Source organism: Podarcis muralis, chromosome 7, assembly GCF_964188315.1.
Source record: "Podarcis muralis chromosome 7, rPodMur119.hap1.1, whole genome shotgun sequence".
NCBI classification, from domain to species: Eukaryota; Metazoa; Chordata; class Lepidosauria; order Squamata; family Lacertidae; genus Podarcis; species Podarcis muralis.
In genome coordinates this window covers 63,284,109-63,311,254 of record NC_135661.1, presented here as the reverse complement: position 1 = coordinate 63,311,254, position 27,146 = coordinate 63,284,109, and the positions used below count along the sequence as shown (strand labels likewise).

General features: G+C 47.8%; 1 protein-coding gene across 4 annotated transcripts in view; it reads left to right on the top strand.

Moving 5' to 3' along the window:
* Window positions 1-235: 235 nt before the first annotated feature.
* Window positions 236-27,146, top strand: part of TFAP2E (transcription factor AP-2 epsilon) — a 70,933-nt gene continuing 44,022 nt past the window's right edge. Inside the window, exons 1-3 of one of the 4 annotated variants that reach the window (XM_028738918.2) lie at window positions 236-754; window positions 10,481-10,936; window positions 14,264-14,315. In XM_028738918.2, the coding sequence (XP_028594751.2) occupies window positions 707-754; window positions 10,481-10,936; window positions 14,264-14,315 (556 nt within the window). In that variant the 5' untranslated portion in view covers window positions 236-706. Of the gene's footprint in view, window positions 755-9,013; window positions 9,360-10,480; window positions 10,937-14,263; window positions 14,316-27,146 lie in introns of those variants that run through there. The other 3 variants (XM_028738915.2, XM_028738916.2, XM_028738919.2) reach the window with 3 other exon arrangements.

Here is a 27,146-nt window from a genome sequence, read left to right as displayed (position 1 = left end):
CATAGGACTGATCCAGCAGCTCTTCTTATACTCTTAGGGAACTCGCATGTCTTGCTCTGCTCGTTTTTGCACAAGGCCCCTGGAAGGCACCTAAACCCACCTAAGCCCACCCCCACCCCCAGACATCTACTCCTGGCCTCTTGGCTTCCTCTTGGCTTTGTTAGGGTTTGTTTTCAACTTCCACAGCAGCAGCAGCAGCCCAAGAGAAAGGGTGGTGTAAGGAGATCGAGAAGTCTGGATTGCACGATCGCCACCAAGGCCGACCCGTCTCTCTGCTCCTTGCAGCCAGAAATCTCTCTCGCAAGTGTTGCTCCGAATTTGGGGAGGGGGGCGGCTGGCTGGGCTGGAAGAGCAAATATCCCCCCGCAGCACCCAGGAAGAAGGGCTTAAGAAGAAGAGGCCTCCGAGGTGCCAGAGCAGCTGCCGCCCCCTCGGGGTTCCGCGCAGCCTCTTGGACTCTGAGCGTCTTTCGTGGGGGGCTGCTCCGAATCGCCTCCAAGGTGCAACTTTCCTGGCCACTCAGACACACACGCAGAGAGAGAGAGAGAGAGAGAGAGAGAGAGAGAGAGAGAGAGAGAGAGAGAAAGGGAGAGGCTCGCCTGAATCTCACAGGAGTGGCAAGACGGAAGGAAGGAGGCAGAGGAGAGCTGGGCTTGGGGGTGTCCCGTCTCCAACGCTTTGCGCTTCTCACCTTTGCACCGCAGGGATGCATTGGAAGTCGGGCAACATCAAAGAGGAGCGCTACTACCTGCAGGTAAGCAAGCAGGACGCATCCTGGCTGGGTGCAAAGCCCCCCTTGCCTAGCTCAGCAGCCACGCTAGCTGGACGCGCCAGGCAAGCGCGCCTGCGGCCGGTGCGAGAGGTGAGCGGCTTCCTCGAAAATAAGGGGCGCAAAGAATCCGGTGCGCGTGCTTCCTCGGAAGTAAAGCGCCGCTGCACGCAAGTCGGCTTTGTATCCGTGCAAACCTGCAGCAGACGATCGGGGCTGTTAAGACTGGCGGTTTTCGTTCTTTTTGGAGCGGAGCTCTCATTGAACGCTCGCTTTCCTCCCTGGGTTTTTGCTTGGGAGTCAGCTCCACGTATGTTCGCGGGGGTTATTTCCACGTAAGGATGCCAACGCGCAGGCACGATCCCTCGGGAGTAAATTCCCTTGAGGTCAAACGGACTTACTTCCGAGGAAACAGGCTCGGGTTGCTGCTCCAGATCCTGTACGCGATTCCTCGGAAATAAGTCCACTGAGCTCAAGGGGACTTTCTCACAAGCACGTGGGCATAAGATGAAGGATGGAGGCCCGGTAACCTGCCATGGACTTACTCGAGAGTCACTGGCGCTTAACTTTAAGTGAACCTAAAGCATCGAGGGAGATATTGAATAGAGTTACAAAAAATGTATTTATTCGGAATTAATGCAAGTTGCTAAAACAGTGTTTTATTTTTATTTGACTAATTAAAGTATTTCCATTAAACTAATAAGGCAGCTGGTGTGCGTGGCGCTGTAAGTTGCCCAGGGGTGCCGGGACAAACTCTCTCCGCTTCAGCCCCGCATCTGTAACATGGGCATCATAATATTTGCAGGGCTAAGATGGTGAGATGGTGCGCGGGAAGTATTCGGGGCGCTGGAACTGAACCATGGAAATGCTGCAGCTATCAGACGCAAAACGGCGTCCCTTTCAAGGCCTCGATCCAGCACAAATTAGGCACCAGCTCCACGGAGGGAACTGAATGGAAGGCATCTCGGGAAGAGCCCACGTCTCCCAGTGAGATCAGTGGAGCTCCCTCAGAAGTCCAGTGCCTTGTCTGGATCCTGCCTTTTACTCTAGAGGAATCCCTTGCACGTCAACTAGGAGCAAGTTCAAGGATGTGAAAGCGAACCGGATGAGGACCCCTGAACTTTACTTTGCTTCTTTTAAGACCTCTTAAGTCTCTTCCTTTTCGATATTTCACCTAAAAGCAACCGACTTCAATCAGGGCAGGATCCGTTGCCTCCTGACGGCCAACAACCGTCCGGATCGGTCCCACGCCCTGGTAATCCGAATTGTGAGTTCCTATGCAAAAAACGTTTCCCCCGCTGGTTGTCTAGAGGGGTGTCGTTGTTCTTCTTGATATTAGTGGCCTCGTGACGCTGATTTGCCGGCAGAGCGAACCATTAATAATAATAAAAAGACTATAGATTCTCTGTCGTGGCAGTCATCACCATTAAAGCAATAGACAAACGGCACATAAAATTTAAAAAAAATAAAAATCGAAAAATATTCCCCATACTGAAAAACCCTGATCGAAATCCTAAAAGAATGCATTGTATTTTTATTTATTATTTTTAGTTTAGTGTTTATTTAAAGTTGTACCTCTCCATTTAGCTTCCTTAAGGCTCCGAAGGCAGCACCGGCTCCTGGAACAAATATGGTTTTGTTTGTTTATTGCCGTTTCTTATCATTATTGGCCACGATCCAGCCAAAGTCCGGCTTCCTTTCCCCCATCCTGATCCTATCTTTGCTTACTTGGAAAATAATTCCCTCCTGTGCTGAGTGCGTCCTAGTCCCAGGTAAGTATGCCTAAAATTGCAGCCTTTGAACCCCGTTGGTTTGCAGGCACGTGCTTAAAATTCTCCGGGCGAGATTCATGGGACCTGGTGCCTGATCCTAGCCTCGTGCACGAAAGCGAAAATCCCTGGGGGCTTCCACCTTTTCTAAGCAAGTTTGCTGAGCATTGCACCTTAGCTAGGAGTGTTTCTAAATTTGACTGGAGCCTGTGGTGGTGGTGGTGGTGGTGATTTCTTCTCCCCTCCCCCCTTGAAGGCTCTCCCCCTGTCTCCCCCTCCCTTCCCCTGCACCTGCCCCTTTCTCTCCCCCACCCACCCCCCTCGCCCAAATAAAAGGAACCAGCTGTAAGAAATGCCACGCGACCATGTCCTAAGGCTTCGCAGTGATTTATTGAAACGGTCTCTAAGAGATTCAGAAGCCACATCAAATGAATGAAGCCCACTTTAAGTGGCGGGAGTGGCACTGGCAGAGGAAGAAGCGGGGAGGGTGTCTGTGTTGTGTTCCTGCTGCGGGAGCCGCTTGCTGCGTTTTTCTGTTTCTTTTTCCCGCCTCCCCCCTTTTAAAGATACAAATAGGTATCTCCACTGAGTATGCGTGGGCGCAATTCAATCCATAGTGAAGCACGGGTTCAGCCCGATCCTGTACATGATTGCCAGGAAATCGATATTAGATTATGCGCCTGCGGCCCCAGGGATATTCATTCTCTCTCTCTCTCTCTCTCTCTCTCTCTCTGTGTGTGTGTGTCACACACACACACACACACACACACACACACACAGAGAGAGAGAGAGAGAGAGAGAGAGAGAGAGAGAGAGAGAGAGAGAGAGAGATGATTTTTTGCAAACCGCTTGGGTCTCCTCCCCCCACAAATAAGCGGTATATAAATCTTATCAAATAAATATATTAAGCACCTTTGCAAATAAATAAATAACAGCAACCAAGGAGGAAGTTTCCTTCCCTTTGCACAGGACTTACTTCCAAGAAAGCGCGCAGGCGCTGCAAGGCGACCCCCTTTCGCTCTGCTGCAGTTCCTTCGACGCGCAAAGACTCGTTCGCCTAGACAGCAGAATCTTCCCCGCGCGGTCCTGAGCAGGGCCAGGGCTCTCCCTCCCTAGTCAGAAGCAAATCTTCGCATGGGTTCAACCGGAGGCTTACTCCCAAGGAAACCTGTCTCGCCAGCCACCGCTTCTCCCACCATGAAATGGTTGAGATTTCAAAGCGGTCTCCTTGGGATGGATCGTGTCCAGAGAAGTTTTGGAGCGAGCGAGTCTTCGCAGGGACATGAAGAGAACTGCGCGCCCCACTTCCCTTTTCCCTTTTGAAAAGTTGCTTTTCCCTCTCCAGCTTTAGGACGAGCCAGTCATTGCTCTGTCCACGCTGGTGGCGGAAAACAGATCCGCAAATATAAGCTGATCCTAAAATGCTATCCTTCCAACCCAGCTTGTCTTCGCAGACCTGAATAAAAAGGGTATTATCTGTCCAGTCTTCCTCCTCCAAACGGGCGACACCCGGCCTGCTTATGCTCTCCTCTTTTCCTCTTTGAACTTCCAAATAAACAGTGGCAGTCCTTGCCTTCAGGTATTGTGTCCATTATGACTTTTTAGAGCTTTTGGCAAACGCATCCCTAGATGCCCCGGTTCTTCTTTCTCCGTTCCAGCTGAAAGGGAGGCGGGTGGAGTCGACTCCAGGTCTTTTGGGATTGCTTCCAACTGTCCACGAATCCCGGGGTCCTCTTCACTTCGTTTTTGAAAGAAAGCAAGAGAGAGAGAGAGAGACAGAGAGGATATTGTAGATCTTGGGGGAAAGTTCAGAAAAGGGGTGGGGAAGAAAAGTCCAAAGGGCTGGAACACCGAGGAAAGACTTGCGTTTCAGACCGTCACGTTTGCAGCTTTTTCGTTTAGTGGAAAGAAACGGGTGAGTCAACAGCGCCAACTTTTCAGCGTGCTTACCAAGAAGCAAGTCCTGCTATGTTCAATGAGGCTTAGTCCCAGGGTAGTCTGCACATACTTAAACTGAGAAGCCCTGACTTATACAGACATCTTCCAAGGACTGTTCAGCTATGATAGCTCAATGGAACCTCCATGTACAGGACCAGTATACCTCTGAATGTCGGAGGCTGCTGGGGCAAAACGACAAGGAAGGCCACGACTTCCCATCACCTCCTTTGTGCACTCACCATATCGCACATTAAAAGCATACATCTCAAAATTATCCTGGGAAATGTAGTTTAAGGGTGCTCTGTGGGGAGCAAACTATAGTTCCCACGATTCTTTGTGAGGGGACAGGGAGGTGCTTCACGTGTGCCAGGAACGAGCCGCTCTTGTAACGTCCTTGCTTTTCCACTCAGTGGGTCTTTGGTCTCATCCTGCGAAGGTGGCTCTTGTGGAGAAAGGCTCGTTCGCCATTCACGGGTGCTCGTACTTTTCAATGCGTGTGTTGAGGTATGTAAAGACTTGGTGCTGAAGGAGACTAACTTTCTGCGCCTCTTGGAGGCACCTATGGGTGCCTGGGCGGATAGGCAGGGCGTGTGTTGATGGGGAGACTAAACGGAGAGAGAGGTGGATGGGCTTGAAGAAAGCGCTCGGCAGTTCTCCAGTGAAATGACACATCGCTCAGCTTATAGATGGGTAGGTAAACAAATTGTGCGCACATCAGAACGGGATCTTGTTGCACGGAAAAGGAGACAGATCGTAGCGAGGGGGACCTTTGAAGGGCCAGGTCGCTGGGTTGGATATTTGCTCGTATATTTCAGTTTCCTTCTGAATATAGCTAAATGTTGGCTCTCTCCCCCTCGCGCCCTTCTATAACGCCTGGTTAACACGCTCATTACTACATATACATAGTTTTTCTGGACAGAGGAGACACATTTGTGTCTCTTTGAAGTACATGTGAAGAGGGATCCCATTCACGTTTACTCAATGGCAAGCTCCTCTATCTTCGGTAGTTTTCAGGCAGACTCAGGAGCGAGTGTGAGCTGGGGCACTCGCCTCTTGGGTACGCTGTATTAGGCCGGCTGTTAACCAGCGAGTTACGCGTGCGTTCAGTTCCATACGCAGCGTGTTCGCACGTTACACCGAACACAGGTACAAGTTGTCTCTACCCGTGTGCAGGCGCTTGTGTGAAATTGTACATTTGCACACTTAGCTATTAGGCACACAGACTGTTCATGACACTTCTTGAACGCACCGGTACACAGATTGCGCAGTCCTAAAACGTTAATCGTGAGCGTCCCTCGTGCGGGTGTGTGTGCAAAAACACGTTTGTATCTAGCTGTCAAAAATTCTACAGCGGGTGGGATGTCTCCAAGGGTTCTGGGCTTCGGGCCCCAGCTGCTCTGTGCGGAGATAATTTCTGCATGCTGCGATACGTCTTTGGTACTAGTGATATTTCAGGCAGACACTCTTAACCAGCGCGCGGGGAAATGCTCTGTTTGCTAGTTGGGCTTTCCCAGGTATTTGCAAGATTGAAAAATGAGCTGGCCAATCATGCCACCTGCAACAGAAGGCGGAGATCTACTGGGACTCCCTCTTGTTTTCTTTTGGTCTTTAAGAAATAATAATCGTGGGCCTTCCCCCAGATTTAGCCTCGGGAACTAAGGACGACCTTCGCCAGCGTGGCGGCCTCCAGATATTTTGGACTACAATTCACATCAGCATGGGCGTAGCCAGGGTTTATGTGTGGTGGGGCAGGCTTCATATTAAGGGGAGCAGAACCTCAGTTAGTTAAGTATTTTTTATTGATTTGCTTGATTTGGGGAGGGGGTAGCTGCCCCTCTTTTCCCCTTGGCTACGCCTATGCCCATCAGCCCCAGCCAACATCTGGAGGGCGCCCGGCTGGCGAAGGTCGTCCAGGGAACTGGGCTTCCAATGTTATTCTAGCATCGATTTTGTTCTTGCGGTCAGAAATGTAAGCACCGTTTCGGAACTCTCTGGATGGGCAGCTGCTCAAAACAAACTGCCTTTGTATATATGGCAAACACAGGGACAAGATCCGGAGTCAATGAAGAGAATCTTTAAGGCTGCAATCCAGCGCACACTCACCGGGGAGCAAGTGCCACTGAATTCAACGGGACTTCCTTCTGAGTAAAGACGTTGCACTGTAAGGGTGCCATCCTGCGGGCACAGATTCCAGAGGCAAACCCTACAGCCCTTAAAGTGTCACAGTCGCTTTTTGTATTAATGTGCAAAGACTCCAGTCCCCCACCCCCACCCCTTAACTGCCCCCTGGAAGTCGATGAGACTACAAGGCCTCCACACATTTGACCTGAGCCCTAAGACGTTCCCTTAACTCAGCCCTTGCTAGGAGCTAGATAACTGATCTGCCTTTGGGCGAATTGCTGCACTTCAAACCACAACCACCCACCCCAATCCTCCCCTTTACCCCTTTCCTTCGCACCCACCTGAATAAAAAAGCGATGTTAAAATTCATTTCCGAAAGTGAGAGGACGGGAGGACGAGGCGCGCCCCTAGGATTAAACCCATCACAATCCTATAGCAGGCGCGTCTCAATATCCAAATTGGGGCCTTGAGTGGCGTGTGTTTGGGTCGTTTCCCCGTGGGCTGACCCCGTGGGATTTACTTCCGAGGAAACTTGCTGCAAGGCTCCGATGCTAAATACCCCCAGCAGCTCCAGCCTTTGCTTAATAATCACACTGAACTCAGCGGATAGCGCGCTTGAGTCTGCGGGACTGAATCCCAGGACTGAAAACGCGCCACGTGAAAAACTGTGGCCTTGGCTCCCACGTGCAATGCGATTAAAACGGCGACGAGAGTTAATTTTTCAAACTTTTGACTGCGGGGGGACTACTGTGAAAGGGAATGTGGCCTGATTAAAACACACCCACCCACCCAAGAGCAGCAACTTCAGGATGAATCAAAAGTGGAGGCTAGCTCCCTTCTCTCTCCTCGGGATGCCGTTTATCCATCGCCCTTCGTTTTTTAAGAAGGAGCCAACCTTCCTTAAATAAATAAATAAATAAATAAAAGCCCCAACTCCCCCCCCCCTCCTACTACGCGTCCTAAACTGGAGCGCTTTTCCAAGCGCAGCAAAGCCCTTGTCCGTTTCAGCAGCCGCGGAAGTCGCGCTTCGCTTGAGAGTCTCTGCGAGCTAGCTGGGCGGATCGATGTTTTTCCATTGCTGCGGGGCCTTCGCTTTCCTTGCTGTCTTTGATACGGAAGAAGCAGCAGGAAGGGAGCGGGGAGGTGGGGGCAGAATTATCACCTTGTTGGGCCTAATAAAATTAAAGCTAAGAGCGGCACGGAGAAAGCCGCCGCTCTCCCCACCCGTCCACCAACAACCAGGAAAGAGAGTCTTGGGGACGCCGCTCTTCTGTCCTGCGCGTTCCCCAGATGTCGGCTCACAGCAGGCACTAGTGGGCCTCGGGTCCTTCTCTCCCATCCACCTCGCTCTTTCACAAATTTAAGTCGCTCTTTTGAAGTTTAAGGAGAAATCGCCAAAACCAAATCTACCCCCCACCTTACAAACGCAGAAGAGGATTTGAAGTTGTAGCCAACCAAATATACTCAGAGGACAGCCACCGAAATTAATGGACCTAACTTAGTGATGCTCATTGATTTCAATGGGACCACTCTGGATAGGATACAACCCGCAGTACTGTCATTAAAAAGTCAATAATAATATAAAATGCCCCTTCTCCTCGAGGATGAAACATTGGCCATTTGTGAAAGCGGCACTTTTACACATCCAGATGTTTTAGGTTGCATGAAGTGGGATTGGAAGGGATGTGTAGCGAGAACAGACCGGTATTGAAGTTCCACCTTTTATTAAATATAAATCTTTTCCCCCCGTGGAGGTGGGAATAAAAGCTAAGAACAACAATCAAAGCAGAGTTTGAATTTCTGGCAAACAGTTGTGCCCCAGAGATAGGCAGATCTACTAGCAGGGCAAGCCTATACGAGTCACTCGGAAGCAAGCACCACTGAGCTCCATGGGACATGCTCTCAAGGAAGACTGTGCATAGGATTGCTGCCTTAAGTGATAATTAACTTAGCTTTACTGCTAAGGGATACGCTGCAACCCTAAAGCTACTCGCCCGGAAGATGCGTCCTGAATCAAAGTCTATTTAGTGAGATTTAGTGAGTAATTATGCCTAGGAATACAGCCCTGCCCCTCGATCCTATGTCTGTTACACTCTGAATTAAATCCCACTATATTCAGTATGGATCTATGTGCGGGTAGGATCGCAGCCCGATCCTGAAATGATTCCTCGGAGATAAATCTACACTCTGTTCAGAGGGGCTTATTCCTCCGCAAGCTCCCTGCTACTTATTTCCTAGTCACCACATTTGGGCTGCCATGCGCTGGGTCTCTCTTCCTCCCCGACCCCGCGCGTTCAGACGCCGTTTTGAAGTCGCTGCGGAAGCCGAATCTATCCTCGAATCACCCAAGGCGACGGCCGTGCGCTCTGTCTCTTTAACGCGCGCTCCCGGCGCTCTGGGCGCGCTCCCGCCTCTATAACTGGAGTCCATGGAGTTGCATTGGGCTCAGAGGGAGCAAGAACTCGGGAGCATAGGCTGTTAAAGGGAAAGGCTCGCGGGGAAAGGAGCAGCCACCATCCCACCGCGTCGCTCGCTGGGCTACCGGCGGGGAAGGCCATCTATGGCAGCGCAGATCACCACTAGATTTTGACGGATTCCTTCGCCAGGGTTGGGGGCTGCTTTCGTCGTTGTTATTCTCATCCACCTCCAACAACAAACACACACACCCCCCCCCCCCCCGTTTGGGGGCATTTTCCTAGAAGATTTTCGTTGTTGCTTTTTTGGCTGCTGTCCAGATGTTGGTTCACACATATTCCGCCATGGTGAGTTGGACTTTGTGTGTGTGTGCGCGCATTTGCGGGGGGGGGGGGGGGAGCCGGACGGGGGACGGTGGGAAGGAGGGAAAAGAGAAGAAAATACGCTTTCCGCTTTCTCTATCAAGCTCATTCGAAGAGAAAGTTAATTGAAGGAACCCTATACCTCCAAATTAAGAGAGATTTCACCCTTTAATGTTGGCCAGATGTCAGGGCTCCGCAGCGTCCCCAGTTGATGGTTTAATTCTTTCCTTTGGAGGATTGGGCGGAGGGGGACACGCCGAGGCGGCGGAGTCGATTACAAAAGCAGGGGGAGAGAGGAGGAGAAGCCGAGGAGACCTTTCCGACGTGCTGCTTCTGGTAGTTTGCAGCTAGCAAATAAAAGACCCGCTGTCTATGGAGAGAAGGCTTTTTAAAAATTAGTATTGTTTATGCAACGGCTGCGCATTATTGGTTCTCTTCCCCCTCCCCGTTCGGATTTCACTATTTTTCTCCTCGCTGAAAGCAAAACGAGATGCGGGAGGGAAGGGGTTCAGTTGCTATTGGGGGGGGGGAGAGATTACGATAAACAAAGCAAGGACGATCTCCCCAATCGGGAGCGAAAAGGGCCCGGGGGTGCCCTTGCCGGGCACCCTCAACAAACTCTCGTGCTTTTTGTTGTGTCTTGGGCGCTTTCCCCCTCACAGTTTAAAAAGTTAAGTTTGTTTCTAAGCGGAAAAGTCAGACCAGCTGCAAAGAGGAGATTGTTAAGTGGTGGTTCCCCCCCCCCCCTCGCCGTCGAATGCCGAAAGCGGTGCGCTTTTTGTCGAAGGCAGGAGCTGCGTTTTGGCGCAGAGGCTGCTCGGCTTGCCCTGGGGTGGGGGGAGAAGGCGAGGAGGAGGGCTCGGCTGGCCGGAGATGCGCCTTGCCTGCGGCTCAGGTGTTTCTGAGGCAGGGGCCCCTCGGGGAACTGCGATCTTAGGCCCGGTAACGCGCCCTTCTTCCCTGGCGACGCTGCGTCCCCGGAGGAGCCGTGCGCTCCCGGCAAAGAGGGAGGGCAGGAGCAACAGAGTCCCCGGCAGCGTGGCTCTCTCCAGTGACCATTTTTTCTTTCTTTCTTCCCTTCTTCCTTCCTCTGCTGGCGTGTCTAGGACCGCTCCGATGGGCTGAACGGGAGCTCCACCGGAGGCCGCCTCTCCCAGCTGTCGTCGCTCAACCAGGCGGCGGCGTACTCGTCGGCTCCCCCTCTGTGCCACACGCCGGCCTCGGACTTCCAGCCGCCTTACTTCCCGCCGCCTTACCCGCAGCCGCCGCTGCCCTACTCACAGAGCCAGGAGACCGGCTACCCGCACCTGGGCGACCCCTACACCGCCATCAACCCCATCCACCAGCACCAGCAGAGCAGCTGGCACTCCCAGAGGGCGCGCCAAGAGGAAGCGGCCGCCGGCCTCCTCTCGCAGACGCACCGCGCGCTCGGCCTGGACCCGCGCAGGGACTACCCCGGCGTGCCGCGCTTGCTCCACGGCCTGGCCGACGGGGCGCACGCCCTGAGCGACGGGCCGCTGGGACTGCACGCCCTGGGCCACCACAGCATCGAGGACATCCAGGTAGGCACGCGGCTGGCTCGGGCGAGTCCTCAAAGGGGGAATATCCAGGAAGGGAAGGAAAATTCGGGTCCTGGTGGCGGGCGCTCCCGTCGAGGGGCGCGCAGTAAAAGGGACAGTGGCAACCACCTGTGGGGGGGGGGGCTTTCAAGCCCCTTCTCCAGCAAATATTGCGGGCTGCTCGGAGCCTGTCGGTTGATGCAGAAAGAAGTCCCACCGAGTTCAATGCTCTCCATTCCGCCCCATGGGAATCTAGCGTGTGTGTCTGCTTACGTCGGTGGTTGGCTTGTCACTGACTTGGGAAGCCCCCTGGGAGAAAGAAAGGCAGGAGAAAGGGATGGGGTACAAGCAGCGGAGCCTCCCACTCCTCGTCCCACAGTTCAGGCCCGCCGTCCCGTCCCCGCGCCTATCGACGTCGAATTTCGATGAAACCTATTTCGAGTGAAAAGAAACAAACGCCTCTCCTCTGCTGAGACTTTCCCGAGACGACCCTCTCCAACCGCTGGAAATTGTAAAACGGTGGTGAATATATCAAACGAGGGTTTGATGTCAGCTTTAAACTTTACTTGCCTCCTAGGTGATCCCCCTCTTCTCTCCACCCCCTCTAAAAATAATAATCGTAATACATTGCCCATTTTTTCCTCCCCAAATCACTGCCTGCTTCAAGAGAGGCTGCGCGTCTTTCACAATTCCTTTCTTTGAAAGCCATTTTACTAAATACCCCAAATCGTTACTGATTTTAAAAGATGCAAGCTTCAGTCCTGTCTTTACCCAAAACCTGATCAGCTGCGTTTTATTTATTTTAAAATGAAGTGATGGGACGTATATTTCCAACACTTTCCAGTAAGAAAACGGCGCTAATAACTGTAGTTGACGAAGATGAAAACTGAACGCGGGGGCGGGGGGGATACAGAGGGGGAAAAACGCCTCCCCGATGCTGAGGTCCTACCGGGGAGTAAGTTCTATTGAAATCGGTGGGACTTCCTTCCAATGAGATAATGGTCAGGATTTGTTAGCTTTGCGCGACTGGACAGTTTTTCAGAATATTCGACCCTCCTTCTTCCCTGGGAAAAATGGTTTCGCTCTTCTAGAGTCAAACCCAGAAGCCTTTTGTTGGCCATCGCGAATCCTTCGCTCGCTTTATCTGATTTTCTTTCTTTCTTTCCGCCCGTCCTACTTTCGGATCTAAAACGGCCCAGAATCGTTGAAACGGCTAACAAACAAAAGGTCTTGATCCGGTTTCAAGCAGAACACACCGCTGCAAAAACAACACAAAACAAAAAATACCGCTTCGGATTAGGCTGGACGGGACACATTAGACCTGAGGGAAGCGTAGAAAAGGGGAATCCCGTTTTGGATCACGCACGATCCCTGCTTCAAGAAGCGCCTTGAATTATTTTAATCCTTTCCACCCATATTTGCCCATCCCCAACCAGCCTGGCCATGTTTGCTCCCAAGTAAGGGACTTTGGCTGCGATCCTAACCATGTCTGCTCAGAAGTAAGTCACGCTGAATTCAATGGGGCTTACTCGTAGGTAAGTGGGGTTAGGATTGCAGGCTCAGGGTTTTCCCTTACTTTGCATTGCTGCTCCTTCAGACCTAACAAAGGGCTCGATCTCTAGCCGGAGTTGTTTTGCATCCCGTGGATTTCCATAGGAGGTTTAAGTAAAAACTGGATTTTGTTTTTCATTCTCTCCCGTTGAATTCAACTGGATTTTAAAACGCTTAATTCCGAATGGCTCACCCCCAACAATAAGAATCTGCCCCCTGCATTTTTAAAATACGTGTAAGGCTGAGAAGTTACTAGGGAAGGAATCTTATTGAACTCGGTGGCACCTACTTCTGAGTAATCCTGTGCAGGATCGCGCTATTCCTGCGTATTCGGGTGTGTGGACCTGAGGTCTTTTGCTGCTGCCGCCGGTAAATTTGATTGTCTCCGACTAACTTATACCTAGAGTAGACGCATTTAAATCAATGGAGCGAAGTTAGTCATGCCCATTCATTTCAATGGCTCTAAAGCGGTACACAACCCGTAGCTCCCTGATTTATTTATATTTTTTTAAAATAAGTGAAACGCTTAAAAATAATGATGGACTTTCCCCGATCATTTGGTCGTTTTTGTCATTCTTATTTTCAACAATCTTTCCTCCCCGGGGCATTTTGCCATCTTTTTGTTGGCTACCGACTGAGTCTCTCAAAACTATTTGCAAGGAGAGATGACAGTCAAGGACCCGGGCCATTTTGGGTACATATCTACAGGCAGGGGTGGAGTTGCTGGCTTAGTCGAGGACTTTCTCTGCTAGGAACCAGTTTGAACAACTTGTCCAGAACCAAAAATAGGAAAATGACATTGTGGGGTGGCTTCTTAGTAAACCCAAACAAAAAAACCTTTTAGGTTTAAAAACCAAACAAACAAAAGCCATAATTGCCGTACTGATGTCTCGAAGCAATCACTTTCTGAGTTTTGAAACATACTCAGAAAGTGCAAGGAAGGGAACTCTCAGTAATAGTTAGCTAGAAGTAAGATGCGGGGAGGGAGCCCCTACTTGGGTTTTTGTTTTCCTCCTGAACACAGCAGTAATTTGGCTCCTGGTTCCAGCAAAAAAATAAATAAGCAAATACAATTCAAACGCTCATAGTTACTCCGGAATTCAAGTTTATTCAAATAAGGGCTTGCTCCAAAGCTTGAATCGCAGACTTGGGTCCCAGATGTTTCCACGGGAGCTAAACAGTTGCACAAATCTCTCCCAATAGGGGCTTAATGGGGGCTCAATGGGGTTTAGAAGTGTTTGCCTTTAGCTGAATTATGCCATGTATCTTGAAAGAGCAGTCCTGGATTCTCTTGAGGCTTATTTCCTTCTAGAAACATGGCCTTCTTGGTGTGTGTTTGTTTGTTTTGCTTGCTTTTGAGTAATAAAAGGAGAAGGGCCTGCCAGGGTTTTTTTTTCCTTTCCTTCTCTCTTCCTCTGAATTATGGAATAAAGTTTCTCAAAATATGAAAAAGTTCTTTAACAATTCCAACGCCTCTTTAAAACTCCTGTTTGAGAGAGATGTTGTAAGGAGATAGTTTCGTTTCCTCTTACAGATTTTTTTTAAATAAAAAAAATCACGTTTAATTTCTCTAGGAATCCCCTATATTTGATGGAGATGTGGGTTGGCTTCTTAATCTCCCCCTATCCCACCCACCGAGCCCCACACAGCTTAAACTTTATATTCCCATCGAGTGTCTCAAATGTTAAAAACGCTTCATGTGGATGCTTGCAGTAATCCTTGCACAACAACTCTGCATGCTGAGGCCACGTAAATAAGCTTTGCCCGTTGTTCTTTCAGGCTGTGGATGAAACTGGCATGAATCTCTTGGACCAGTCTGTGATCAAGAAAGGTAAGGAAACTTGTCTCATTCGGGGATGGTTTCATGGTTTGGTTGTTTTTAATTTTTGAAGGGAAAGCTTGAAAATGGGAATCGTCATTCAGAACGGGACGGGGTGCTTTGGCATAGCCAATTCGTGTTTGTTTGTGTTTGGATGTAGCAGAATCCAGGCTATTGAGACCATCCCTAAGACTTTGGCTTCTCTTCACATTCCCCATCTTTGCTCTTAGACGTAAGCCCATCGCTTACCGCCGTTCTTCAGATCTGGGATTTGACTGAAGCTCTGCTTTTGTTGAGGGATACAGGGGGACCCTAGGACAGCTCAATACTTTTTGGCACCTGAGGCAAACTTCACAATGGTGCCCAAGGAAGAAAAGGGTCAAGGAAGATTGACACCAGGAGCAAAGGTTGTGGGTGGGGGAGAATGAAAGATTGGCATTGGGATCTGCTGCCCTGGTGGACCCTGGCACCTGAGGCAGTTGCCTCACCTTGCCTCATGGGCAGCCTGGCCCTGGGGGACCCCAACTTCCCCGCCCCCTGAACATAAGTAATTAGTTCAGGGAGCCTTGACCTGTGGCCCAAGACATTCTCTAATGCTGCTAGATGTATATAAAATAACACTAACGTGGACTTATAGTGGGGGAGAGAATAGGGGTGTGAGAGAAAGTGCATAAAATCTCCCCCTCTTCTCTTCCCGCTGCCCAGGTTTCCAACTGTGCCATATCAATGCCAGTTTAGGCACTCCTAATGGGAATGCCAGTTTTCAGATTTGGGGGCACTCCAGAAGAGAACAGACCCTGAGAGCTATTGATTTACCCTTATCTCTGCTGCTGTGTGGGAGATAAGGGCTTTGTGGTGATGGTGGTGGCTTTTAAGGCTTGGGTCTCTCTGTTTCTTTACCCCCCTCAAGGCATTTTTGGCTGGCCTCTGTCTGAGTGTACCCACTACCACCAGAGCTAAATGCGCCACAGTTACTGAGGCAAAGACATTTGGATTTTGGAGTAGAAAGCAAGAAAGGAGGCAGAGCTTTCCAGCCTAGTCTGTGATTGTTTCCTTGGCTCTTCCTGAATGCTCCTCTCAGATATATTAAATATATTATTCCCTGAGCAAATTGTTGATTTTGTTTATTTATGCAAAGGCTTGCTCATCTCCAAATTGCAGAAATAGCTGTAGACCTGAAATGGTTTTGGAGAAGTGAGGAAAGGACTTGTAAGGCCAGTGGGAAATTGTGCGTAGTGTGTGTGGTGTAAGTAAGTAAGTAAGTAAGTAAGTAAGTAAGTAAGTAAGTAAAGCTAGTGTATTTTGTACAGCACACCCTGTACACTGTCAAAATGATCGTCAGAACAGATGTCACTTAATATCTTCAATGTTTTTCAGACCATGGGACCCCCATTAGCCCAAACATGCGTTTGGAGACCCACTTCCTATTTTTTTTAATTTTTATATATCCTACCGCACATTTGTATGGTGTTAATGCTGCTGTCGCAACCCACCTTAGATTCAGTAATGCACTAGTGAAACCCAAATATCAAGAGGATAAAATTTGGTGACTTAATGAGACAGGGCTAAGTCAACACCATGTGTTTAAAGCACGTTAAAAGCATACACCTACCTCCAGAATTCTGGGAATTATAGTCTACCCTTAACAAACTACAGTTTCCAGGATTCTTGGAGTGCGGGATGTGTCTTAAATTTATGGTGTGCGCAGAGCCCAGGATGGAACCTTTTGTATTTATTTCAGTCATAGTGACACCGGCCTTGGGATGAAGCCCACTGGACAATAGTGGGACCTTTTGAGTAAACATGTCAGGCTGCACAAACAACAAAACGAAAGAGGAAAGAGAGAGATAGGCTTAACATTTTCATCAGTAAATTAGAGTGTTGTTTGTTTGTTTTTTCCCTGGGGTGGTGAGGGGAATTTGAAGGCTTGCTTCTCTTGACTAGAAAGCTCATTATTAAATCAAGCCATTGTTTAATGTGCTCTGGTGCTTCTCTGAAGGCCTGAGATAAGGATCTGCTGTTCCCTACCTATAAACTCCTACCACATGGCAGGGGCAGAACATGGCATTGTGTGTTATATAGGCTGGAACGTTTTATGCTCTAGGAAAGCATGATTAGTAAGCATAGTGATCTATGCTGTTTCTTAAGGTGCTCAACCTCCTGGAATGGTGTGGTTTGAGTGGGGTGGTGGAAGCAACAGTAGAGTGATCGGTTAATTCTCCAATTGAAATCTTATCAAATCAGACCTGGAGTCGATAAAAACTCTGCCCAACTCTTCAGTAAAAGTGAGTGGGTGTGAGAAGAACACCTGTAAGATCAGAACAGAGTCTTCAGGAGGAAGAATCTGGGTCCATACTCACCCAGCTATTTGTCTTTATTAGTGAACAGTTGTAATGTTATTTCGCAAACTTCTCCCGAACAGTGTGTGTGTTTTTGTGTATTACTTCTTTTAATAACACTGATCCTTAGCTTGCTTTTTTATTTATCATTTGACCCCACAACTCTATGATCCTATGAATTCAAGCTGCTAAGAAGGCCAGCAATGCGCAGCTTTGCAGTAAAACAAATAGCGTAAGATTAAACCGGCAGACTACAGTGGTGTTGCAAATCACAAAAGGAGGCATGGTGTTAAAGCTGACTTTACAGCCAAAGGGAGAAAGTCATTGCCATCTTTTGAATGCTCTGAAAGGATCCAAACAGTCAAGAAGCCAACCCCCCCAAAAAGTCTTGCTTTTGGCAGGTGTCACTCTAAACTTCCTAGGTCAGGGTTTGCTAGGTTGGTGCTTTCCAGATGTGTTGGACTGTAACTCTCACCAGTCCCAGGCAGCTGGGAGCTGTAGTCGAAAACATTTTGGAAATACCAGGTTGGGGGAAATGTTCTAGAATCTAAATGATGGCACAGTTGATGGTGCAGTATCATGGCTAAGAGAGCTAACTGGAAATCCCTTGATCATACTGTATGTCTGCCACAAATCACAGGCAACTGTCCTTTGGTAATATTGGAATAATAATACCAGCCAACAGACACCAGTGTGGTGTGGTGTGTACAGAGGACTGCATTTGGATACAAATCCCCACTCACCTGTGAAATTCTCAGTGTATGCATTCGTCCATATTAACCTACCTCATAGGGTTGTTGTGAGGACAACATAAGGATAAGTCAACATATGATGCACTGAATACATTGGCAGAAGGACAGGGAAAAGATGAGACAGTTTGTTCAATGTACATGGAAATTGGGGAGGGAGAACACTCTATAATTATTTAAAATTATTATCACATTTTGATAGGAAGACCCTAGTATAAGATTCCTACACGTGACATAAATTATGAAGGGCAGAGGTGTTTCCAGACCAGCTTTCCCTTTTAAAATACATGGAAGAAGTGGACTTATACATTTCCTATTCTGTATAACATTTGGTTCACATGTAACACTAAATGGTGGTTTGTTAAAGGCTAAGCCATGGTTTGTTGAACAAACCACGAGTTGTCCCACAGACAATCAAAGAAACTATGGACTGTTCGTTTTCCAGTTGCTCTAGCCTTGTGCCTTTGTAGTATTGCGAGTATGTCAGGTGGAGTGGTCAGGTAAACCATGGTTAAGGAGGGGTGCTGGGTTCGTACATAACGTAAACCATAGTTTAATAGCTTTCTCTGTGAATCAGGTCTGTGTATTTCAAAGCGGAAATGTACAACCTTCATAATGTGGTTTATGCTACATAGATGTATTCTTATCTGTGTCCAAGTACAAAATAGCACAAGTCTCTTGTGTGTACATGTGTAGATAGCAGAAGGGAGCCATTTTAAAAGCTGAATTCCCCAGTCCAGCTATTGTTGCGATTTCATGTGAATTGCAGCAACCCATGACTTTTAGTAATGGCACAAGATTTAACAACTTAAGTCAGGGCGTTAATCAACTGGTAAAGTTAGTTGATTGATTGGTCAGAAACTATTTGAATAAGTGGGGCTGAGAGGCATCCTTTGAAGATATTTGTTTTTGCGTTACTGTAGCATAGAACAAGGAAATGGGGGCGAGGGGAAGAAAAGGAATGGACTTTCTGTCCAACAATGTGTAGCAGTTTTTGTTAACTTTCTCACACATTTAGTATTTAGTGATAGGGAAATTTGTTTACATTTAATCAATGGGTTTAAAGGTAGATGACTAAGCAACTAAAAATGTAAGTGGTGAAATGTTCCCCACTGCCCCCCAAAAGGCCCTAGGCTGATCTAACAGATCTTGTTGAGATACGAGAGAAATATATACAAGCCATGCAGAAAACTAGTCCTATACATGAGAATGTACAAGTACTTCAGTCCAATGTCTTTCTCCCAAATGTACCTAGTTTCTAAACTCCTAAACTGAACTTTCAGCCTAAGCCAGAATGATGGCAAAACACAGACATTCATCCTGCTACCCCCAGTTAAATAGCAGGGAACTGGAACTAGGTCTGTTTCCCAAATAAGCCAATATTTGCTGATTGATTAATCAATTTGCTAAAGTTGCACACTAGTCAATACAATAAGTCTGGAGAGTAAAATCATACTACTTCTGTTTTGGATAATGCGCAAGGTATTTCCTCTTGGCGGAAGGTGAAGGCTGCGATGGCCATGTACAGCTTTTAGAAGCAGTTGTATTTTAAAATAAAAATTAAACTGCAGCTCAGTTAACCAGGGTACTTTTTTTGTGGGTTGAAAGTGTTTCCCCTGCATCAGTTCATCTAATTGATTCAATGCTGCAGCCCTAATTAAACCCATTTCCTGCCAAATCCGATTCTGCTATTCAAGAGTAGAGGCGAGGCATCTCCCAAAAGAATGACACGCAGTCCAGTCCGAATGAAGGAGAAATGCAATCCGTTGTCAAGAAGCAAATTATATTTTGGGGAAGGGGAGGCAGACAAAGTGTTCTCAGAAGAATATTGCCCACCAGAGACCTGAAGTCCAAGAAATGGAATGATTTTGGCTTTAAAAGGGTTCTTTGGGAAAACTCCAGTTAGCTTGGCTTTTGGCAGCCAGGCTCTAAACCAACGCCCTTTTTCCAACCATGGGAGAAACTGTTTTCCCGCCCCTTTGGAGAGAAAATATGTTTCAGGCCTGAATAAGGAGAACCTGTGGCAGAGAAGGGGGAACCTCAGGTTTGGGGGCCAAATGCAGACTTCTCTGGCCCTTGGGACTCTACACAGATGAGCCACACTCCTGATCAGCCCTTCTTTGCAACCCCCTGGGGTGTTTTGATCTAGTGGAAGGTGTCCTTGCGCTCCAATAATGCTGCTTGCTTGCCTGGTTGAAGCATGAGTAGGTGAGGCCTGTGTGTGTGTAGATACTACTAGCCTCTTGTAGAAAGGTTAAAATGGGCATTCCTTGCTCTGACCACTTCTGCCTCCGGCCCCTCCCATCACCGACACATGGCCCTCCAAAGGTTGTCCAGAAAGGAGTGTGGCCCTTGGGATGAAACAAATTTCCTCATCTGGGTCTATGGGCCATCATAAGCCAGGCAGGTTCTTGAGGGAGAGGATCTGGAGCGAGCCAAGGCAAAGAAATTTGTCATTGATAAAAAAACCTTGCCTAAACTGTGTTTTTGCCACTTAATTAAAATACAACCTGGGTGCACTGAGTGGTGCAGCCCACCCAAATCCTGTAGTATTTATCCATCACATTCATATCCCACCTTTCTTCCATGACTTCAAGGTGGTCCACATGGTTCTCTCCCTCCTCATTTCATCCTCTCAGCCCGGTTAGGCTGAGACCCAGGCCGCCCAGTGACTTTCATCTCTGAGTGGGGATTCGAACCCGTGTCTCTGAGGTGGAGCTAGAAGCTCTTCCCCTCCGTTGCCTTCTGCCAATTGGATGTGCTGGTGAGAGACAAAGGCACTTTTTGCCTGTCTCAGCCTCCCCCAACCTGGCGCCTTCGAGATGGCTTCCACTACAACTCTCAGCACAGCTCTAGTCCGGAATATTTAGCTGGGACATGCTTAACACCTTCTCATCATGACATTACTTGAGTCAGAATCCTCATACCGAAAGGTTCCTGAAGCGACTTGGCTCCAGCTGGAAACCCAGCTTGGAGTTGAGACATCTGCCCTCAGGTTTCTTGCTCTGCCCTGACTTTCCAGCTCCCTTTCTGTAAAATGGGTACGACGAGTGATGGAACTGATCAAGCTGAGATTATATTGATTACCATCTCTGGAACACGGTGCCTTACAGCGCCGCGCTTTAAAGCACAAGCCTGCCTCAGGTCTCTATTCCCAAAGATTTGACAGGCTAAAACAGAGCGTGGGGTTCAAATGCTGCTGCCTCCGTTTGGCTGGATCGCGCTGCATCTTGTGCAACAGTCAGCGAGGGAGAAGAGGAACGAGGAGACTTTGTCCTCCTAGGACATCTTTTCACATTTCGTTGTGCTAGGCAGGCAGGCAAACTGCTGGATCGCAGGCGAGGGCCTCCTTGGATGGGATCGACTCATGGGACTCCCTCCCTCGCCCCCCCCCCGCCCAGATTTTTGCTATGGCTCTCCTCCCCCACGCTTTTCAAAGTCCTAAAATGCCCCCAGAAAAAAATGCATCTTCCCCCTCCCCAAAATCTGTGGAGCAATTTCCTTGGCACGTCCAGGTGTTCGCCAAGCATTTATAGCCGAAGGGGAGATGGGTTTCAAAAATAATAATCAAAGATGACAGGCGATGCCTTTTAAACGTCTTCACCGCGCCGGGAAAGGCGGGGGGAGATCCCCTCGCTTCTATAAATAAAAGTTACACTCCAAAACGGTCTCTCTTCCTCCGCTTCTGCCCAAGCTTACTCACAAGTAAATGTGCCCAGGATCGTAGCCATTCGTTTTGAATGTGTGAGGTGTGTGTTTTTTAAAAAAAAAATATTTGTATTAAAATATTTTAATGGATGAGAGTTTTAAAGTTTCAACCGTAGGCAGGCTTACCTGAGAGTAAGACCTGTTGCACTTGTCAGGACTTGCTTCGGAGTAGATAGGCGTAGGAATTGCGCGGTGAGGCTGCGATTCTGTGGAATCTGACACGTGTGAGTCGCCAGAGTCTGAAGCGAAAAGCTCAATACTATATTGTATCGGTTTGCTTGCATTTTCAGGAAGTCCGAAACGATTCGACTTTCGAAAATGTTACGGAATTAAGCTGAAAACTCGCACCGCGTTTGGGGTGGTGGTGTTGTTTTTGCTTTCTTTCTTTCTTTCTTTGCTGAGGGAAATAGTTGGAGAGGGTGTTTTCTCTTCTTTTCTTTTTACACAGGATGGTTGAAAATATGACAGTTAAAAGTGTCATAGAGCATTTACATCTTTAGAGAAGTATTCGGAGTCCCCGGTAGAAAACTTAGTGAAGAGTCACCGGTTAGGAGGAGACGCCCTGCAATCAAATGAGTGTCTTTTAGTTTACTCATCTCAACGAGTCTACTCGGAGTAGGGCTTTAATGGTGGCTGACACCCTTAAGACAAGGAAGGAAAGGCAGAAATTGCGAAATGCGATCGCCAAAATAGAAAATTCATAAAAAGTTTCGAGGTAACTATTAAATTCTATTGAAAGCAAAAGGAGAAAACGCACATATTTATTTTCCATAGAGAAACTGAGCCTTTCAGTTTCTCCCTAGACTGACAGCCCGATGCTGCGCCCATTTGGTCTTGGTTTATTTATTAAATTTGTCAGTCGCTTTATCTCGCCTAGGGCAACTTGCCCAGCGACTTCCAAGCGATTTCAGTGGAGAATTCGCCGTGGGGGATGTCGAGGGGGTGTCAGGCAGCCTCTGAATCTCCCTGTCTCTCTCTGCTGTGGGTTGTTGGATCTGTTAGAAGTGAATCAAACAAACCAGAGAAAATGGTAGAAGTGGAACGGATTTAAACACAGGGTGAAATTTACCAGCAGTGTTCATAATCGTAGCGGCAAGAGGCGCAGAGCGGGCGACCTCGGGTTTCTTCTCCTTGCATCCGGAGCGAAGCTGCTCTGCGTCTTGGGGCGCGCGGTGGTTGCTGAGTCTCTTTTCCGCCTCTTCTCTGCCAGGAGAAGTTGGAGGAGGAGAAGCTGAACACCCGATCGGAGATATAATAGAATCGCAGAATTGCAGAGCTGGAAGGGACTCATGTGCGTAGCCAGCGGGGTGCGGTGGCAGCAACTGCCCCCCTAAATCAAATAAATAAATACAAATACTTAACTAACTGACCAACTGCATCACAGATAACTCGGTTCTGTCTCCCCCCAAACATAAAGCCTGCCCCACTAAAATAAATCCTAGCTACGCCCATGAAGGGACCCCCAAAGGTCATCTATTGCAACCCCTTACAATGCAGGTATCACAGCCGAAGAATCCCTGGCAGATGGTCATCCAACTTCTGTTTAAAAACCTCCAAGGAAGGAGAGTCCCCGACCTTTCAAGGGAGACCGTTGCTCTGTCGGATCAGGGCCATTTCCCCACCTCAACAGCCACTTTTACTCAGCCAGAGCGAAGTTCCACATAGTTTACTCCCAAGGAAGTTTGCGACTTTAGCCCCGTTTATCTGGGATTAAGCCCCATGGAATGCAGTGGGGCTTTTTCATAGCCGCGTCTAGGACTGGGCTCTAAGCGTGCCTCTAGGGGTTGTTTCCAGCATTGGTCATACTCGGAGTAGCCCCACTGAAATAAATGGATATCTTAGGTCCATTCATTTCAATGGGTTGTATCTAAGTTTTACTCAGAGTAAGCCCACCGAAATTAATGGAACAAAGTCAAACGTGTCTGTTAATTGCAATGGATCTACTCTGAGTAGGTCTTGCATTGGCTGCAACCCGTACAGTGTGTAACCCCTATACATGTGTACTCAGGAGTAAGCCTCATTCAGTTTTTCATTGGATACAGAATCCCAGCCTAAGAAGTATTTCTTTCTTTGCATTAAAAGCTTTCAAGGTCTCTTACTTTTCCAATCTGCATACCCGATTTGGGGTGGGGACGGGGGCTCAGGATTAACTCTCCTTGGAACCAACCCCATGGATTATATGGAACCTGATTCTCTGCAGCTCTACTCTAAAGCAAGTTGTCCCATTGACTTAAGTGAGGGATCATTCCCATTTTATGATTGCACAGCCTACAAGTCTAGACACATTAACTTGGAATTTAAGTCCCAGTGAAACCAAGCAAGTTCACAGTTCTATACACACATATATCCGAGTCTTCAACTAGCCCTCATCTGTGGATAGGATTTTACTGTAGATGTGGTTAAGCTCAGACTCCAGTACTTAGTTTGCATTAGTTTGGGGGTAAACTCAACTGAAGAAAATGAGGCTTGCTTGTGAGTAAACATGCTTTGAATTGGGCTGTACAGCTCAGGTAACTGTTCGTGGATTGGGAGCTGTGCTTTAGTTTCCTAACCCTCCAGTCAAAGCCAAGCCCCACCTCCCTTCTTGAATAAGCATTATTTTGCAGATGTAATCCCTGGGTGAATTGAGAGACAACTGTGTTGCAATCTTCCTTTCATCATTTCTTACCCTGGCCTCTCTTCTACACAGTGCTTGAAAGTAGTCTCAAATCATATACAGATCGATATCAATTGCTTTTTCAAAAAAAGAGAAAAAGATGCCAAACACCCCAAAACAGCCCTACCCAGACTGGGTGCGGCATAAAATATCTGTCTTCCTGCCCCCCCCCCGCCCCCGTAAATGGTAGTGAATAAACTGGGTGAGGTGGGACGGAATGCGTGGGAAGATGAAAAGCTTCCAGAAAAGTTTACGATTGTTAATATTGTTTTAAATTTATGTCGTGTGAGTTGCCTCCAAAATTTTGGCTGAGAGATGTAACATAAATATATTTTAAATATATATATATTTAGGTGTGTGAGATAAAGAGAGAGAGAAAGTTTGTCTTCTTGTTTGATCCTGTCTTCCTGCATCAATATAACCAAGAAATCCATCTTGGGGAAATATTAATTGAAAATGGCCTGGACGACTAAAAGGGATGCAACCCTGCAGTGGTTAACCACAAGAGGTTCGTGTTTAATAGCTTTTTCAGAGCAGCTGGTTGCTTGACTCTTGGAAAGAAGCAACTCAGGGGTGTATCTCCAAGGCGGAGGGTGCCTACATTTGCAATACGACAGGCCTAAGTGGTACTATTATTTTTTTTTAATGGACACAAGCAATATTTGTCTATTTGTGCTATGTTTTAAAAATAACTTGCACGTGGGCAGTAAAAATTAGTCATGCTGTAGGACGGCCAGATTATAAAACTTGCAAAAAGCAGGGGGAGGGGAGAGAGAGAGAGAAAGTTCATGCTATTTCATCTGTTGCACATCAGAGCCTGGGCTGCTCCCTCTTCTTGCTCATGAGATTCTGCAAAGCGCCTTAACTGGGGGCACTACATAGAACCAGAATTGTAGAATGGGAAGGCTTCCCAAGGGTCATCTAGCCCAACCCCTTTCAACACAGGAATCACAGCTAACAAATCCCTGACAGATGACCATCCGACCTTTGTTTAAAACCCTCCAGTGAAGGAGAGTCTACCATGTTCTGAGGTCGTCTGTTCCATGTTGAACAGCTCTTACCATCTGACAGTTCTCCCCTCTGTTTAGTCAGAACAATCTCCTTTCTTGTAATCTGAATCCATTGGTTTGGGTCCTACGTCCTGCAACACAGGAAGAATTTGGTTTTCTGCTGTTTGCAAAGTGAATTGCAATTTGGGTTGTCAAGAATCATTGTGTAGTAATTTCTGTAAAAACATGAACTTTCAGTCCCACCTTAACCACATTAATATACACAAGTGGGACACGTGAAAATGACTGTTTACGGTATATACTCCTATTCACCGACAGTTCATTAGCAGATATCCCTTTCAAAAATCAGATCTGGGTGAGGCCCGCCTAAGGGGCATAATTTAGCAGATTTAGGCTTTGCATATACACCCTTCTCACACAGAATCCTGGGAACTGTAGTTTGCTTAGGGTGCTGGGGATTTAGATCAGTGAGGGGCAAACTACAGTTTCCAGGATTCTTGGGGGGGGGGGAGCCAGGTGCTTTAAATGTATTATTTATATGTAGAACCCTGGGCAATACATGTCTACCCAGAGGTAAATAGCCTGATTTCAACAAGACTTACTCTCAGGTAAGTGTGTACACAGTGGCGTAGCGTGGGGGGTGCAGGGGGGGCCGGCCGCACCGGGCGCAACATCTGGGGGTTAGGGCAAATCCATGGGTTAGGGGGCGCAAATCCATGGGTTAGGGGGCGCAAATCCACGGGTTAGGGGGCGCAAATTACTTGCCTTGCCCTGGGTGCTGACAACCCACGCTACGCCACTGTGTGTACAGGTCAGGCATCCAGCCCTAGGCATGCTATACAGCACTTGTGCACGTAATAAGGCACCAGATCTTAGCCACTGGATAAATGAAACTAGAAATTGTAGCAAAAGAAAGGGGTCAGAATAGGTCAACGAAAATAGGCATTGCAGGCTTGTGTGTCTGTGTGCATGAAATAATATTCATGAGGAAGAAAGTCTTTAAACCTTTCTTGTCTTAAAAGATGACAGGAGAGACAGGACAAAGCATGTGCCATGCTTTGAACACTTTAAAGAGCACAAATGTTCAGAATTATTAATATTGGGTGGGTGGAGGTGCTCAAACACAGAATATTGAAATAGGTGGAGAACTAAGAAGGACATTATATACAAACATCACAAGCAAAACTCATCATTAACTGGGCCTTTAAAACAGAGTTATTGACAGGTAAAACATCAGTATTCTTTATATGGAAACATTTATGTGTGGGGACGTAGATGGTAAACTGTCAACAAAATGCCAATCTACTCTATTAGTCCCCTAATCCTTTCAAAAGAGCACTTTATCCTAGCAGCCATCCCAATGCCTTGTGGAAGGAAGTTCCAGAGACTTAATTGCACAGCTCATTAATCTATGCCTTCTGTCTGTATTGAAGCTAAACCTGCTCCCTGTCCATTTCAGCTGCACATTAAAAAGAGGCAATGTGTGACTTCACTATCTCAACTGCACCTTTGAACTTGTAAGCCTTTATCTTGTCTTCCCAAATCTCAGACCTGGGAACTGCCTCTAGACAGCACCTTCATGTTATCAGTATGTGGGCCCTCATCTGGACAATCCCTGCTTCTAGGCACTGGTCCACATACACATATCCTCTCCTGATTCAGGTGGAGTGGAGAGCGAGTGAGGTGGGAGCCACCTGCATATATTGAAGACTCCATGTTCCAAAGGCAAAGGGCACAGTGCTAGCACCTTCAAACCCACAGAGAGTGACGCTGGGGCGGCAGCACTGAGCACTACTGAGAGGTTGAGCAGAATTAGTAGGGTAGCACTCCTCTTCTCTCCCAGTTAAGGTAATCAGTCAGGGTGGCCAGTGCTCCAGACCAGAGAATCCAGGTGCATTTGCAATTGATAGCATTTGATTATGCAGGGCCACCTCCTCCCTGGCTGCAATCGCTTGCACAATCCTTTTTACTACTGTTACTTCAGGCAGATTAAACAACAGCTGTTTCACATCACACAATTGGAAGATGTACAAAGGCTGCTAGTGAAACATCTCCCATTGTATAGAACAATGAAACTGGCATGTTGGGTGTATGTGCAATATCCGTACCTGTGCATGCCAGATTCCCACAGTCATCCCAGCTCCCTCCTCCCCCCGCCCGCCAAAAGTGTGGGAAGGCCATAAGAATAAAGCATCCCTCTCATACAGATGTGCACATCAAATGTGTGTATCAGAAGACAGAATGCAAAGGCACATAAACCATCACATATACAGGGTTGCATGCATCCCATGGTGTCTCTTGCAGGAGCAGAAGAGATTTCCACTCATGCAGTGAGAATTCACCTTCCTTTCTTACCCCCTCCAGTCACCTGCACACCCTCA